Below are 14582 nucleotides of genomic sequence, written 5' to 3' on the forward strand. Positions count from 1 at the left end.
CAAAGTCATCCTTTTTTGGGGAGAGGCAGCTAGGTTCAATCTCTCCTGCTCTACAGCCTGAGCTCCTTCAGTTAGTGCAGCTAGTCTCCAACTGTTCCCAAACTTTTGCTTCCGTAGCGCAAGCAGCATTCTTCTTACCTCATAGACCGGACTGTGAGGGACAAATCGCTGCTCCCAGTCAAGAGGTCAGATTCATAGATTCTTGGGGCAGTGGAAGCAACAGCTGTGGAGGAATCACAGAAAGAATGAGATTGAAAGGGACCTCGGGAGGGCATCTTGTCTAACCCTCTCGGGAGGTCATCTTGTCTAACCCTCTGTCTCAAGGACAGTCAGCTAGAGCAGGTTGCCCAGGACCATGTCTAAATGGCTTCTGAATGTCCCCAGGGATAGAGATTCCACAGCCTCCCTGGGCAACCTGATCCAGTGCTTAAAGAGCAAAAGAAGAGTCAGGCAGTAGGCAATCTTCAAGGAACAACTGAGTTCATTAAAGCCACATATTTGACATATATCACTGATGCAAACTCACGCCCCTGGAACGCAATCAAGTCACTAGGATTTATGAATTAAGCATTTAGTTTCTATTTAAAGCAAGAACATATCTTCATATATAAGTAGATGTCCGGTCCCTCCTGTGTAGATGTGCTGGCTCTGCAGTTCCTGTGTCAAGTACCAAGGAGTTTCTCACTGCCGTGGATATAGGCAGTAGGTCTAGAAATACACAGCAGTCTTTCTAACCAGGCTGCATTTTCTTCTAAAGGCTTGAGGAACAGCAAAGTCTTTGCACAAAAGTCATGCTCTTAAAATTGGGAAGGGATAGTTAATGGAGTGACTGTTCTTAAAAGGCACCACAGAGCTGATGGGGGAGCAGCTCTTGGGCCATGGCGGCCAATACCTGGTGTAAGGATGCAGTTCACAGTGGTGAAGATCTCTCGCAAAAATCTCATGCTCCTAGTTCTCTGTCGATTTGCCTGCAAGCAGAAAGACTAGTGTCTGACTGGGCTCTCTTGGCTCATGAGGCTCATGTTCGATGATGACAGACTCTGCCTATCAGAGCCTATGCCTTTGCAAAAGACCACACCATTCCTGCAGTTTGGAATCAACATGCAGGACACCAGTCCACATGGCATGTCCTCTGTGGTCCCCCACTATTCAGCATGCTTTCATAGCAGAGGGTAAGTACAGTTGGGTGATTACCTTTCCATGTGTATGAGGAGGTTAAGAGAATCCCCTGCCCCACCTCTACAGTTTCACTAGATGCCTCCCTTCAGCCTTCACCACAGTATGTTCCTTACCGTAATATAATCCAGAGCTGTGAACTGGGAAGCCAAGGCCAGGTTAGCCCGTGTGTCCAAATTCTGAAAGAGAAAACGATCATGGCTCTACTTGCAAGACACTGAATGTGACAGCCCAGGAGTTCTCTTCCAGGTCTGCTTGCCTGTACCAGTAGTCACCCAATAGGTGGTTTGTCATAGAAAAAGCAGGAGAGCCTCAGGTTTCTCACTGACATGACACTTGTTCTGTATCAGCCAGGACAAGTACTGCCACTGATCCAAGCTGCTGCTACTTACCATTTCCTGGAAATGTTTATTGAAGTCAGGTTGCAAGAAGTCCCTCATCTCACTGAGAATGCAGATGACATGTGCTACTCGCATTTCCTCCATCTCAGGAAGAGACACTTCAACCACACTGGCTCCCAAACTCTGCAGGTGCTCCACAGCTGCGTTACAGAACAGGTAAAGCACAGACAGCATCCTTGAGTTCACCAAACTTCATAGGAGGTCTGCAATTCCCCACCCCCTTGAGAAATTAAGAGACCCCATAGGCCATTGCAAAGCAAGCACCTTCGGTGCATCATGTGGCATGCAGACTGTTGCAGCTGCTTCTTGTAGGTAAAAGCTTTCAGCCTAACTAGATCTCAGTACTCCATCAGGGCAGGGGAAGGGGCTTACAGGCAGGTTCCTAACTAACTTACTACATTTCGGGCAAGTTCATGTCCTCCCTCTAGCCCCCCAGTTAACCCAAAGAGTAAAGGTGGACTGACAATGCTTCCTGAGTGCTTGACATGACCAGTATTCTAACAGCATGAAGTGATTATTTAGCATCACGAGATTCCCATTCAAAACCTCTTGTGAACTGTGATGGTAGAGAAACCTGGGGGATACTCAAGAGACCGGGTCAACAGTACAGGTTCACTAAATCCCAATGCACTTTAGCAAGGTCGGACACTAAGACTTTGGGAAAAGTGAATCTTCTACAGTCTAAAAAGAGCCCCCTTCTTTCTTTGACCCCTACTTCTTCATAAATACCCAAGCTTGCCTATTTCACTGGCTTACGGTGCTTCTCTCCTAAAAAAATTCTACACATGTAGAAGCGTAAGTGTCTATGGAAATAAGGAGGCTGAAGAAAATCCAGGCAAACAAAGCCTGAATATTGTGAACTATCTCAGCTCCAGTGCACAGGAGGCCAACTATACCAGGCATTGTAGAGGTTTTCTCCCCCACTCCCAAGTGCTCGCCAAGGTCAATTTTGCTTAGTCTGAAGTCTGACAAAGCCACGCTAAAGGCACAATTTGGCTGATTTCAAGGAAATACCAGAGGACTGGATACATCAGAGATCTAGCCCTGTCTGTCCTACTGAACAATTATGTTGTGAAACAAGTCCCTCCCTTAAAAGTCTTTTACCATTAAAGCTTGCAGAGTAAATATTACTGAGCACAGATCTGTCTTTATACAGCACACTGGACTGCATTCTTCCATTGTAACCTGACAAGCCTAGAACTGCTGAGCTTTTTAACCCTCAGCAGTCAGGAGGGCTTGCCTAATACAAAGCTGCTGCTGTTTGTCCAGACAGACATCTTTAAGCATCTGCCTTCAACGACTTCAGGCAAGATCTTTTTAATGCTTACAGAAGAGGAACACCAAGTGATACCATGACATCAGGCAGAATAAGAGACTCTTCCTCTTTACCTTTCTCACAGATGGACAGGACTTCAGCATCACATGCCTAGAGAAGAAGAGGAAAGAGTTAAGTAAACTTTCATAACTGCCCTCCTCTCCTTGGTGAGCACACTCACCAGGACTTAGGTCCTCATGAAGCTTTCCACGTTCCTGTCCCTAATGGTAGTGAAACGAAGCCCTCCAGGACTGCCTAAGGCCACCTTCTCCAAGAGAATAGCTTGCAGGTCACACCCCTATGGAAAAGGAAGGGTTGTCTTTTCCAGGAGAGGATATTCCTCCTCTGCACTGGGGCAGAGACAGAAAGAGTCCTTGTTTTCCTCCAGGGAAGAAATTCGGAGCACATTTGTGGGGTTACATTACAATTGGCAAGCAGTACTAGCTTGCAAGCCCAGTTTCTACACTGGAATGATGAAATACCACTCAGCAGCTATAGCACTGTCCCCAAATGGATACACTAATTTTCCTCATTTGTTTTTAAACTAACTGCCTTTTGTAATCAGTTCAGAAGCATTGCTTCCAATAGAAACAGCAGTATGAGGAAGCATACGGCCATCAACTGTACAGTTGTTACCCTTTCCTCATGCCTCCAACTGGCTCTTACTCAAAAGGCTGCCTTGGGGGTGTGTGTGTGTGAAATCTATCCCTGTTGATGTTTTCACCCAGGCTATATTCTCTTCCAATTGTAGGACTAAATATGAGAAGCTCTAATTATGACAGGCAAGAGAACAGTGAATGTACTGAATTCCTTCAAAATCTCATTTTGCAAAGCTTCAGAGAGAGATGGGTAGAACAAGCACCTTAAAAAACGTCCAGTCCACTCCCAGTTTTAAGCCTTTCAGGTCAGGAGCACACATACCAGACAGGGTTGCTTTGGGCTGTTTTAGTCCTGCAGGGAAAAAACAAAAGAGTTCCTCATTTTATCTAGGATGTCTCTAGGGAGGCAGAGCACCTGTGATCAGGGAGGAAGAAGGCTTACCTACCATATGGATAGAGCGGATCTGGCTCAGCAAGGATGCTGTAAACAATGGCTGCATCTGCCACCGAGGTACAGATAGGGCCTGTAAAAGAGAGATCAGTTATAAACATGCGACAAGGGGTAAACAGTACCTTCCTCCCAAGGACTTGTGTAAGCACAGATTGCCTCCCCTGTAAGAACACCACACAGCAAGGTCCCTGAAGTGGAGCACAAGTCCTCTTACCTACACTGACTGTGGAGTAGGAGAGTGGCAAGCTGCCATGAGAACTGATGCGCCCAAACGTACCTAGAGAAAAAGAAATGGGCAGTTAGCTAGGTATCAGCAGTTGCTGATAAGATCTGACTTAGCTGGCTCTGGTGCACCCAGTCAGTAAGCAACTGACAGTAAGTCTGCCATTTCAGAGCCCAGTCACCCATCTTTCAGTACCCTGGTGAAACAGATGCATTCAACAAATAGTAAAACTGTTTCCCCCCATAAGAAATTACTTAGTTTAGGGGAAATATGTGCAGGGACATTTTGAAATACATGCATTTAAATATGCAGAAGCAGCATCTACAGTAAGGAGGATGGTGAGGCAGGAGTGGGATTATCAACAGCAGGAGATACCACCCCCTGGGAGATCCCACCCACTTCACGGGTGAGACTTCATGTCTAACACCAGTTGTCTTCTTCAAGTAGTTGTATCACCTTTCTGATCAGTTACATTTTTGTAATCATCATTATCTTCCTCAGACAAATCAAGATTAAGCAAGTTGATCACATGTGAAGGATGGAAAAACAGAGTAATGCCTAAGTATCTCCTCTCAGATGAAGCAGGTGAGATCTTTCGGAATGACAAACCATTCCCAAAAGCCAGCATTTCTTCCAAGCGACAATCCTACCTCACCTCTTTCCATGCTGTAGACACTGCCCTGTGCATTTCTTACGTCCTCTGCACATTCCCGTTGATTACATTAATTCTTACTGAAAAAACTGCATTGCTACTTCTTGTAACACTGAGATAAGAGGGAATGGCTACATCCTGCTTTCATACAAGCCTATTACCAGGTTTAACTTACCAGATACAAATCTGAGCAGCATCAGCCTCTCCATATAATTGGGATGATGGGAAACCATCGTGGGTGGAGATGCTTTTCACCAGCTCACTACAGATACCCAACTATGTTGAGAACACCTCCCAGCAGAGAAGAAAGATTGAAGAAAGACGAGTGGGTAGAAAGAGAAGCAGCATGCATATTTTGTTTAGCATTTGACTCAAATAAGTTAGGTGGTTTTGAACATCTGTTCAATAGCCAGTACTGAGAATACTTCCACTATGCCAGTCCAACCCACATGACTCTGAGGGTTTCTCTGGTTGAGTTTTGCTTGACAGGAATTAATGGACTGTACCGGACTTGTTTGTGGCATTCTACCTGATACAGCAAACAAGACACACACACCTCTACAACTAAAGGGTTCTACCTTTCAGCCCCACCACACCACAGAATGAAGCAGGAATCCTCACAGAGCCGCCTCCATCTGTGCCAATAGCCACCGGGCAGAGACCTGCAAAAAAAACAACACGTTGGCCTGTGATCAGAGAGACATCGTGTTGCCTTGTCCATTCTAGAAGCAGCTGTAGCCAAGGTAGCACACAGAGTGCTTTATTCATCTAAGAGTTCCCTTCAGCTTATAAACCCCCTCATAAAAACTAAACGCCTGAGGTACTTTGGCTCAGGACCTTCTTCCCATCACCCCTGAACTCCATTTTAGGACCACCTACCTGCTGCTACAGCTGCTGCTGACCCACTGGAGCTCCCACCTGTGAAGTGGTTAGGGTTGTAGGGGTTCCTAGGGATCTTGTGGTACCTGAGGCAGACAAATAGTGTTGAATCTTTTCCTAGGGAAGACCGCGTGCACTACAGGGCAGGAAAAGATCCAGAAACACAGCTCAGGGATTCCAATCTCTTAGTAAAGAGATACCATTTCATCCCAGATAGTGCTATATCTCTAGAAAACAAGATGCAAAAAAGACTTCTGCCTCAGAGTCCAAATTCTGGTTACCGTAAGCAGCCTATCCAAAAGAGACAGACTCAAAGCAAGAGGAAGGATTCTGCTCCAGCTCTTCTGTCTGCGACAGCACTGTGCCATTACTGCATGCCACAGTGCCTTATGCAATTCCAAAAGGTGGAGCAGCTGGTGGCCAGCAATTCTTACAGGTGAAGAAGTCAGCATCCCCAGCTCTGTTCTTTATCCCAGAGCAGCAGCACCAAAAGTCTCCAGCCTGACCACAGTCCCCAGACATCAGAGACCTGCCAGGCGGCAGGGTATCCAGCCAATCTCACACAGCGAGGAAATGCCCTGGCACGCTGCTGCAGCTGAGGGGGAGCCCCAGTTCCATCCAGCTGCATGTGCACAAAGCATGGCTCTGCACATGGCTTATCAAGGCTGTGAGGACCACCGGTCTGGAATAGCAGTTCTCAGCTTGACTATAGCTGGAGAATTCACAACAGCAAAGCAAATTCCAGTGAACCTGTTTTAGCTAGGAAATAAAAACACTATGTTCTCCTGAGATGACTGTACCTTTTCTCACTGTTCTGGGCCTTCAGCCATTACTGTGACTGTGCATTAGATTACTATTTATTTGTTTTCTGTCACTGCTTTTGTCTACCAGTCATCCAGTAAACATTCACACCTCCAGGCCTGACAAACTAAGTTCCTTACTCAGCAGACACCACTTGGATCCTCTCCTTCCTTTGGTTTCAGGAGCCTTCAAGGCTCCCACGGCTACTCTGACTCTCAAATCTACAATGCTGGGGTTTCATACCCCCAGGGTTCTCTCTGCACAGGGTGCTTCTGTCAGTTTTATTCTCACATGCTTTCTGTACCCTTCCCTGTCAGTTCTGGACAGACTTTTAGGTCTTTCTAGACTGGGGGGAAGAGAGGGGAAAAGGGATTTTTACCTATTAGGGTTGCATCCAGTTGTTCCAGTCCCTAATTCATGCATGTTTGAGACCCCAATAATGATAGCCCCAGCCTCTCGCAGCTTCTTGGCCACAGTAGCATCTTCTGTTTCAGGCTCTGTCCCAAGATAGATTGTTCCCACTCGGTGATGGTAAGGTACCTTAGCAAGAAGACACTTTATTATTCATCCTAAAACCTGGCAAGGTTGGCAGGCACATGTGCATGCTTCACATGCATACTTCAACTCCACAACAGATCCCAGACATTAGGACCCAGAGAGGTAAGGGCTAGGAAGCTTCACACTTCAACTTGTCCTGTGTTGGTTTCTGTTAGGAGGGACACTTAACCCTTCAATATTTGCTCTTTCTCCCATGCAGAGGAGTCCTTTTCATACCATGATACAGAAAAGCAGAAACATGTAGATGGCCAAAACGTCTGTCTCCCTGCAGCAACGCAGCCCACAGGCTGTAGAACATTCGCCTTGGCCCCACAAGCACACAGGAGGTATATCTTCCATTTTTGTATGGACAGAGCTGCAGCATTTCAGATCTGCAGTGCTTTGAAGCAAGGCACCAAGATTAGGCGAATGCCAAAATACCAGATGGACTCATTTTCAGGGTATGCTAAGTACTCTTCACTTCCATGCAGCAATGGAAGAATCTGTATATAAACAGGACTCCCATCCTATGGGTAGGTCTCTGCAGAGCCTACAACAGCTTGATGGCCTGCCAGGAGTATTTAATGGTAACTGTTCTTAGGCCACAGGCAAAACTCCTTGTGAGTAAGGATCTTCATTGTAACTTGCGTATTTCTGACACAAGTACGTTCTTTAAGGTAAGGAGGGGAGGATGCTTTGCCAGTGGAGCAGAGTCAGTGTCTGAGAAATACAGACAGTTACACCCACCACTACAGATGCTTTTATACATTCTCATTTCATCATAAGAGGGATTGTTTCCCACCCTTTACTTCCCATGGATTAAAGAGATCGGTACAAGATATGGAACACATCTGATGTACCCAAGATCTGTCTTCACCTGGCAAAACTTGTTAATCCTACTCATTACAAACCCACATACTACCCCTTATTACAAACATATTCTCAGCCTCCTGCTGAGGAGTTGGCCTTCAAACCTTGTCGCACTGAGTTGTCCAGGTTGACCACTTACAGCACGAACTGACAGCTAGACAAGGAAACTCACCACTTTGAACTCTTCTTTCAGACACACTGGGATGCCATCCAGATAAGACAGGGTACATTTATTCCTGTAACGAGCAGTGGAGGCCTCAGCCATCTGCACAGAGGAAAAAAAAAAAAACATGTATACATTTATATATACTTAGTTGAACTGAAGGTCATTACCAGTACCAGAACAGATACCAAAAAATGGCGCTCTCAGGCTGCTACTAATCCAACCTGTAAAAGTTTCTTTCTTTTTCCACTATACGCTAATGGGAAACTACTACTCGGAAGATCTATGCTAATGGATACCACATAAGCACAGAAGTCCCATTTCAAACATAGTCGTCCAGCAGGAAACAGATTGGTTTAACACTAATTCTCTTTGCAGGAAGGAAAGCAAACTTGTTTGTAGTCCTCTGCACAAGGAGGGAGGAAAAACACACATTTTTCTGTTCAATGTATCAGCTGAAGAGCCTCTGCCCCTTCTAATGGATGCTACTGCTCTTGGTGTGGCAGAGGCTCCCTTCCTACCAGAGGCAGACATTACCAGCATTATTTGCTCCTGGTCCCATTGCACTATCGCTCTGAGTGGGGGTGTGGATTTGTCGCAGTCCTCCAGCATGGCAATGATGTTCTTTGCTACCTGAGATGGCGTCAGCTTCCCACTCCTACAGGACAGAAGTTAGGACCTTGTTACAAGACATCCCACACCATACCCACGCCCAGGGTTTGTCTCTCATGTAGCAAGACGGCAGCTGTCACAGCTGTAAGCAAGAACTAGGGAAGAATCTGCGTGTGGTGATAATTTCAACACAGTTGACACCATTAGGACAGGAGACTCCCTTAAAGAAAGAATTTGCCTACACAGCATGCCCCCAACCCTTATAGTGGGGGCAGGAGCTAGGAGAGTTACCCAGATATTCCTGAACCACCAGATAAACAGGGAAGGACAGCTGACAGCTTTATAGAAAGTCCTCAAGCTCCTGAAAGCCTGAGGCTATGTAACTCCCAGTATCATGAGCTAAGACCAAGAGGCCAGCCCCCTTTATACAGCCCTCACTTTACAAAGAAGAGGCCCCCAGCAGTACTGTCATAACCCACCTCTAACAGGCCTTCCCTCCCTCCTGGCCAAAGGCTATGTTACACCAAAAACACATCTATCTTTGGCTGACACAAAAGCCTTGGAGTCAGGAGGCACCTATAACACCAGACTGCAGCGTCAGCCTTTTGCTCCAAGGCCACAGTCTACTGGCAGAGGTGGCCCTGGAGGAACAGGTGCCAGGAGTGCAAGAGGATTTATCTGAGTGCTCCACATCTGGCACATGTCCTAGATCCAATCAGGAGTTATCGAGCAGTCAATAGCTCACAGAACCTCAGAGTCAGGGACGTGCTTCCAGCTGTTCCCAAGCTGGAGACATTTACTGGGTGAAAGCAACCAAACTGCTTGCAGGAGCACAAGCAGCTGGGGAACCCAGGGATACTTCAGAGGCCCAAAATATGTGCAACTCGCATTATCCGGATGAACCTTCCTCCCCTTCTCACTCACATGTTTGGGCAAACAAGGTGTGTAGAAATCTCCCCCAGAGAAGACTGACAATAAGCCAAGGAAAACAGCATTTAAATATCCTTGCAGGGCTTGTAAAAGTTGTGCCAGCTCCCCCAGTTGGCTTTCCTTCATTATTCTATTAGAGGGAAAGGATTGCAAAGGGTGACGCTAGTGGTACCTCAAGGACAATCCTAACAAAGAGATGCCTGAGAGCTTGTGGAACAGCAGCTCACAGTAGGGGAACAGGCGAGACAGGTTGTTCCCAGAGCACAATTTCACCTACCTGTAGCAGTCCAGGTAGTCTTTGATCCCTTTGAAGTTAAACCCATTGCTAGCAGAATCAGATCTGGAAAGAAAGGATTAAAGGGGCAACTGTGAACCATCAAAGCCACCTCTGTTTAGACCTGCAGACTTCAGTATCAATGCGAGTTGGGCATCACTCACTTCAGTAAACATGCTAATCACCATTTGGACCAGTAGCCTACGTGTATCACACTCTGTCAGACTCCTTGCACACATGCAAGACACCAGGTACACTGAGGGTGCCACAGAAATAAGGAGTCAGTCTTGCTGACATGTTCCAGTTGCTTCATATTTCAACTGCAATACAGCAGTCACTAAACTGTTCAAAATTTATTCCAGGTTTACCTTTGCTACTCACCACTGGAGCATTACACAATTGCTAGAATACACTGATAAAACTACTCCCAGGCTCTCTGTCCCAAGTTCGATACAAATAGCCAGCAGCACATACAGCGTGGGGTGTAGGAGGGTGAAGAGAGATTATGCAGCACACACAAGGATTCACAACAGCAAACTGCTTAAAAACTAAATCAATGGCTCTAGCACATAAAATATAGTCCATTTCTCATCACAACAGGATGAACATAAAGATCATCTGAAGTGCTAGGTACAATTACTACTCCTGTGATGTCTCCACATCATCACCCAAACCAGAAGCCACATCCTGAAATAGGACAGCATATGACACCGTAATGTGCTTTGCAGGGAAGAGGCAAGCCTCCAGTAACCTGCCCTGTAACACTCAACATATCAGTGGTGGAGCTGGGGGCACAAGAACCAGAAGGCTGCACTCACCCTGACCAATGCCTGCAGGAAATACATCCCTTCCTCTAAAGTGAAGGAGCTGAAAGTTTTTCATTGCTCTAGCTTAAGAACTCAAGCAGGGAGCAAGCATAGCCTTGCTAAAAGCAGAGATACATACAGAGAACCCACTCTCTGAGAGACTGATCAAGACATTTTCAGTAACTACTGGACAGGCCCACAACTAAGAACAAAACCAGATGGAGAAGGCATTCATAGCAGCCCAGCTGTTTGCAACTCAGCATCAGACCTCAGTGAGACAAGCGAGCCTGAGTAACATTTCGCCTGGAATCTAACATGATTTAATCAAGTACAGGCTGCAATCAAGAAACTGAACAGGCTTTTAAGCAAGCAACCTAATTAAGAAAACTTAATTTCTTCTGGATTGTTTTCTTTATACCCAGTGTTCCTCCTCTCCTCCAAGCAACCCCTGTGTTCTCTTTGAGATCCCTTACAGGCAAGAAAGAGCTTACCTGCAAACTCACTTAAACAGATGTATGTGCTGACTAGCCAACCACTAAGTGTATCTGCTCTAATAGTGCAACCACTGCCCTGGCAAGGGCTGAATTTGGTCTCTCCCCAGTAAGTGGACTTCCTGAACCTTGTAGAAACTTCACATTGCTTGTTACTACTGGTGATGCCTAAGTTACAAAAGGAAAGACGACTGACAGCACAATTTGTTTTGTCAAGTAGCTGGACATGGAAAAATATTTTAATCCAAATTACTGACAACAGCTTCCCACTTAGATAATAATACTGCCAACACATGTGTTCTTCCACTCCATTCTTACACAATACATACTGACCCAGCATCTATCAGCTGCTCGATAATATCTGAAGTGCTTTTAGTCTCAGACTTTTCTTCCATAACCTCCGCAGCCACCTCTGGGATAAATGTGGGATCTTCGTGAATGTCAAGCGAGCGCATGAGCGAGAAGTTGTTCAGCCTGAGAGAAAGACAGAGAGAGTCACTGCTGGAGTTTTCAAGCTCTATCATGACTAATTTTTCAGATTGTTCAGAGGAACTTTACCCGAGAACATTTTGTCTTAGCAGTATGCTCTCACAGCAGGGAGTTACAACAGTTACAAGACAATCTCTCTCACACCTTTCCTAAAGGCAGTATCAAATCTATTCTGTGTGCTTAACAAAGCCTCCTACCTCTTGACATAAGGCCAGCTAGCCTCTGTAAACCCAAGCTGGGAAAGGACTGCTGAAAGTTTTTGATTCACTTTAGACATACCACCCACAGACCAGTAAAGATGGGAATGGTGAGGAAAAGAAAAGGAGAAAGTAGTATAAGCCATACATTCAAGCACTAATCCTGTTAAAACAAGCACTTCTTCAGACTCCTCCACGGCCTGCTTCAACATAGTTTGCTTGCAACCAAATACAACAGGGACTGCGGCGTGAGCCCAGGGCTTGAAACTCGTAATGAAGCAAAGAAATCAAGACCCTGTCATAGATGTCAAGGAATGATCTGCTGTATAACAGCGGTGACACTTGCCCGGGTTTGATTCACTCAAAAAGCCCATAACCCAAGTAAAAATTCCTCGGTACCAATTGTGCTTAATACATTTCTCAGTGTCCTGGGATCTGCACAGATGACTCATCAAATGACGAGCAAACTATGCAAGCCAAGTGTGAGCTTAAGGTTTCTGATACCTCTCACCTGAGTGGCTCTTAGTACACTTGAAAGCACAGTTCCTAAACAAAAACTTAAGTGAGAGAGAAGGAGAAAAGGCTGACGTAAAATGGTGAATGTCTTTAAAAAGAACATACTAAAAACACTGAACTGAAAAAACTCTGAATGTCTGGCCTCATTTCCCCTCTACTGTTATTATTTTACCACTACTGGTTATAAACACAGCAGGTTTGCACATCCACAATCTTTGAAAGAAAGGCTGCTTTTTAGCAAGAGCACAGAAAGACAAAGAGGCAAGCTGGTGAATTCAGTTTCTATGCACATGCCTGACTGTGAGAAACAATTAATCCCTTCTGACAGAGAACCACTCAAACCAGAGAAATAAAAAAAAAAGAAAATCTAGTAAACACCCTCGATGAAATAATCTCACTTGCTCTTCATTAAAGCTATACAGCTTCTCTCTTAGAAATGGTCACTTCAGATAACCTGTAAGTGGTGTTTAATGCAAGCACCTTAGAAAAAAGCCAAAAACTTGGATGGGGAAAAAACTCCCCACTCTTACCTCATTAAGAACGGCAGTAAGCAGATCTGTCCGAAAGCCTAGAAGTAAGCAGAAACATTGGTTTGCAGTAACTTTGACCGGAACATCGTTCTCACTAGACAAGGAATGCTGAATGTGCTTACAATTGCTGCAGTTTCAGAGCACCCTAGAGAGCATGCAATGCTATGTGGTAAAAAAACAGCACAAACATTTGTATTGCAGGCCACAAACTCAGCCTGAAATGCTTCCTGCTCCCCCCTTATATTTATATAATAGTAAGGGTTGTATTCTTCTGGCTTTACTGCAGAAACATGTATTTGTTCTCTCCCTGACTCTGCCTGGAAAGCCTGCAGCTGCAGGCTGCAACACTGTTAAGAGGCACCCATATAGCTCCCATCCATTACTTTCTTCATGTTCCACAGATTATGCAAACATCGAATAAAGTAGAAGCTTTTTTTTTTTTTATCCCACTGTTAGGATCTTTCCTGTCACTCAGCCAGCTCCTGCAGTAAACTGAGCGAACCTGGAAATGCATGAGAAATCTGAAGACTCCATGATAGCAGGCAGCTGAAAATACTCTTTGAATACCTTGGTTCCCAGCGTAGCAATATCAGCGGTCCCGAAGAGACCAGCCTTGCTCTAGCCTGTCTTAACAGCTCAGCAATCGACTTCAAAAACCTGTTAAGGGATGTACAAATACAGTACAAGTCTGAAGCAAGGCCCATACTCCTAGATCCATGAGGTGATATGTTGCCTCACACATTACGTAAGAATTAGTCTCTTTTTGACAACCCTAATCTACATCTAAATCTAAGACATGACAATCCTGTAGGACACTGAGAACCTCGGGGCCCCCCCCTCCAAGCGGGATGTATCAGGAAAGGAAAACAAGCCCAGGGCCACACACCAGAGGTGGCCACAAAACAAAGGATAAAAAGGTATTCTGGTTGTTATATCCTGGAAGAAAGCCACTTTCAAGGTATTCTCACAAATAAAGCCACAGCCCATTGCTAGCTTTCACTCCAGGCCCAACCAGCTGCCAGGCTCTCTAACAGACAGATGCTGCCAAGATGAGACTTTTGTGCCTGACCTTGAGACTGGCTCAAAAGGAACGCCCAAGCAGCAGCAACAAAATCCACCTGCGTTTGGGCGGGCGATGCCGCAAGGCACTCACTGCCGAGGGGACACAGGCTTTTCTACCCCCTGCACCCTGCCATACCGCAGTCAGGCCCCCTCCACACCGGCCTCGGCAGGAATCAGCCTGCAGACTCAAAGGCAGGCCAAAGCCCACCCGAGGAAGAGCATTGGGGGGGGCAGCTGCCTTCAGCGCCTTCCTGAAAACCCCACTCAGGGGGCTGCAGGACCCGAATCCCTTCGCGTCCGAGGAAAGCTGGAGGCAGCTGTATTCTGTGTTAGATGTTGGCTTCGGGCTCTCCACGCCCGAAGACACTCACGACACCCTCACCCAGAGGCCAGCTCTCTCTCGCTCTCTCCCCACAGCATCCCACCTGGGGACAGGGAGAACCCAAAAGCACAGGCTAAACGCGAAAGCACGCAGAGACCCACAGCCCCCCTGCAATTTCCCAACAAAGGTGGGTTTACCTTCCCACCAAGGCCCCCTCCCTCCGAAACCTCCATCAGTTTTGGCCTCATTGGTTGCTTTCCCCGAGCAACCTCAGGTTTTATTGTCT

At 46.1% G+C, this 14582-nt stretch overlaps 1 protein-coding gene across 1 annotated transcript in view; it reads right to left on the minus strand.

Moving 5' to 3' along the window:
- Positions 1 to 14399, minus strand: part of LOC104617329 (fatty acid amide hydrolase-like) — a gene marked incomplete at its 5' end in the record, with an annotated part of 15421 nt that extends 1022 nt beyond the window's left edge. The window contains 17 exons of the mRNA XM_010282612.1: positions 139 to 223; positions 893 to 968; positions 1293 to 1355; positions 1569 to 1717; positions 2967 to 3003; positions 3755 to 3843; positions 3938 to 4015; positions 4157 to 4219; positions 5396 to 5479; positions 5697 to 5782; positions 6877 to 7037; positions 8077 to 8169; positions 8605 to 8725; positions 9887 to 9949; positions 11514 to 11654; positions 12913 to 12950; positions 14357 to 14399. Of these exons, the coding sequence (XP_010280914.1) occupies positions 139 to 223; positions 893 to 968; positions 1293 to 1355; positions 1569 to 1717; positions 2967 to 3003; positions 3755 to 3843; positions 3938 to 4015; positions 4157 to 4219; positions 5396 to 5479; positions 5697 to 5782; positions 6877 to 7037; positions 8077 to 8169; positions 8605 to 8725; positions 9887 to 9949; positions 11514 to 11654; positions 12913 to 12950; positions 14357 to 14399 (1470 nt within the window). The remainder of the gene's footprint in view (positions 1 to 138; positions 224 to 892; positions 969 to 1292; positions 1356 to 1568; positions 1718 to 2966; positions 3004 to 3754; positions 3844 to 3937; positions 4016 to 4156; positions 4220 to 5395; positions 5480 to 5696; positions 5783 to 6876; positions 7038 to 8076; positions 8170 to 8604; positions 8726 to 9886; positions 9950 to 11513; positions 11655 to 12912; positions 12951 to 14356) is intronic.
- Between the last annotated feature and the right edge of the window lie 183 nt (positions 14400 to 14582).

This window comes from Phaethon lepturus, unplaced genomic scaffold (assembly GCF_000687285.1).
Source record: "Phaethon lepturus isolate BGI_N335 unplaced genomic scaffold, ASM68728v1 scaffold45922, whole genome shotgun sequence".
Classification (NCBI taxonomy): Eukaryota; Metazoa; Chordata; class Aves; order Phaethontiformes; family Phaethontidae; genus Phaethon; species Phaethon lepturus.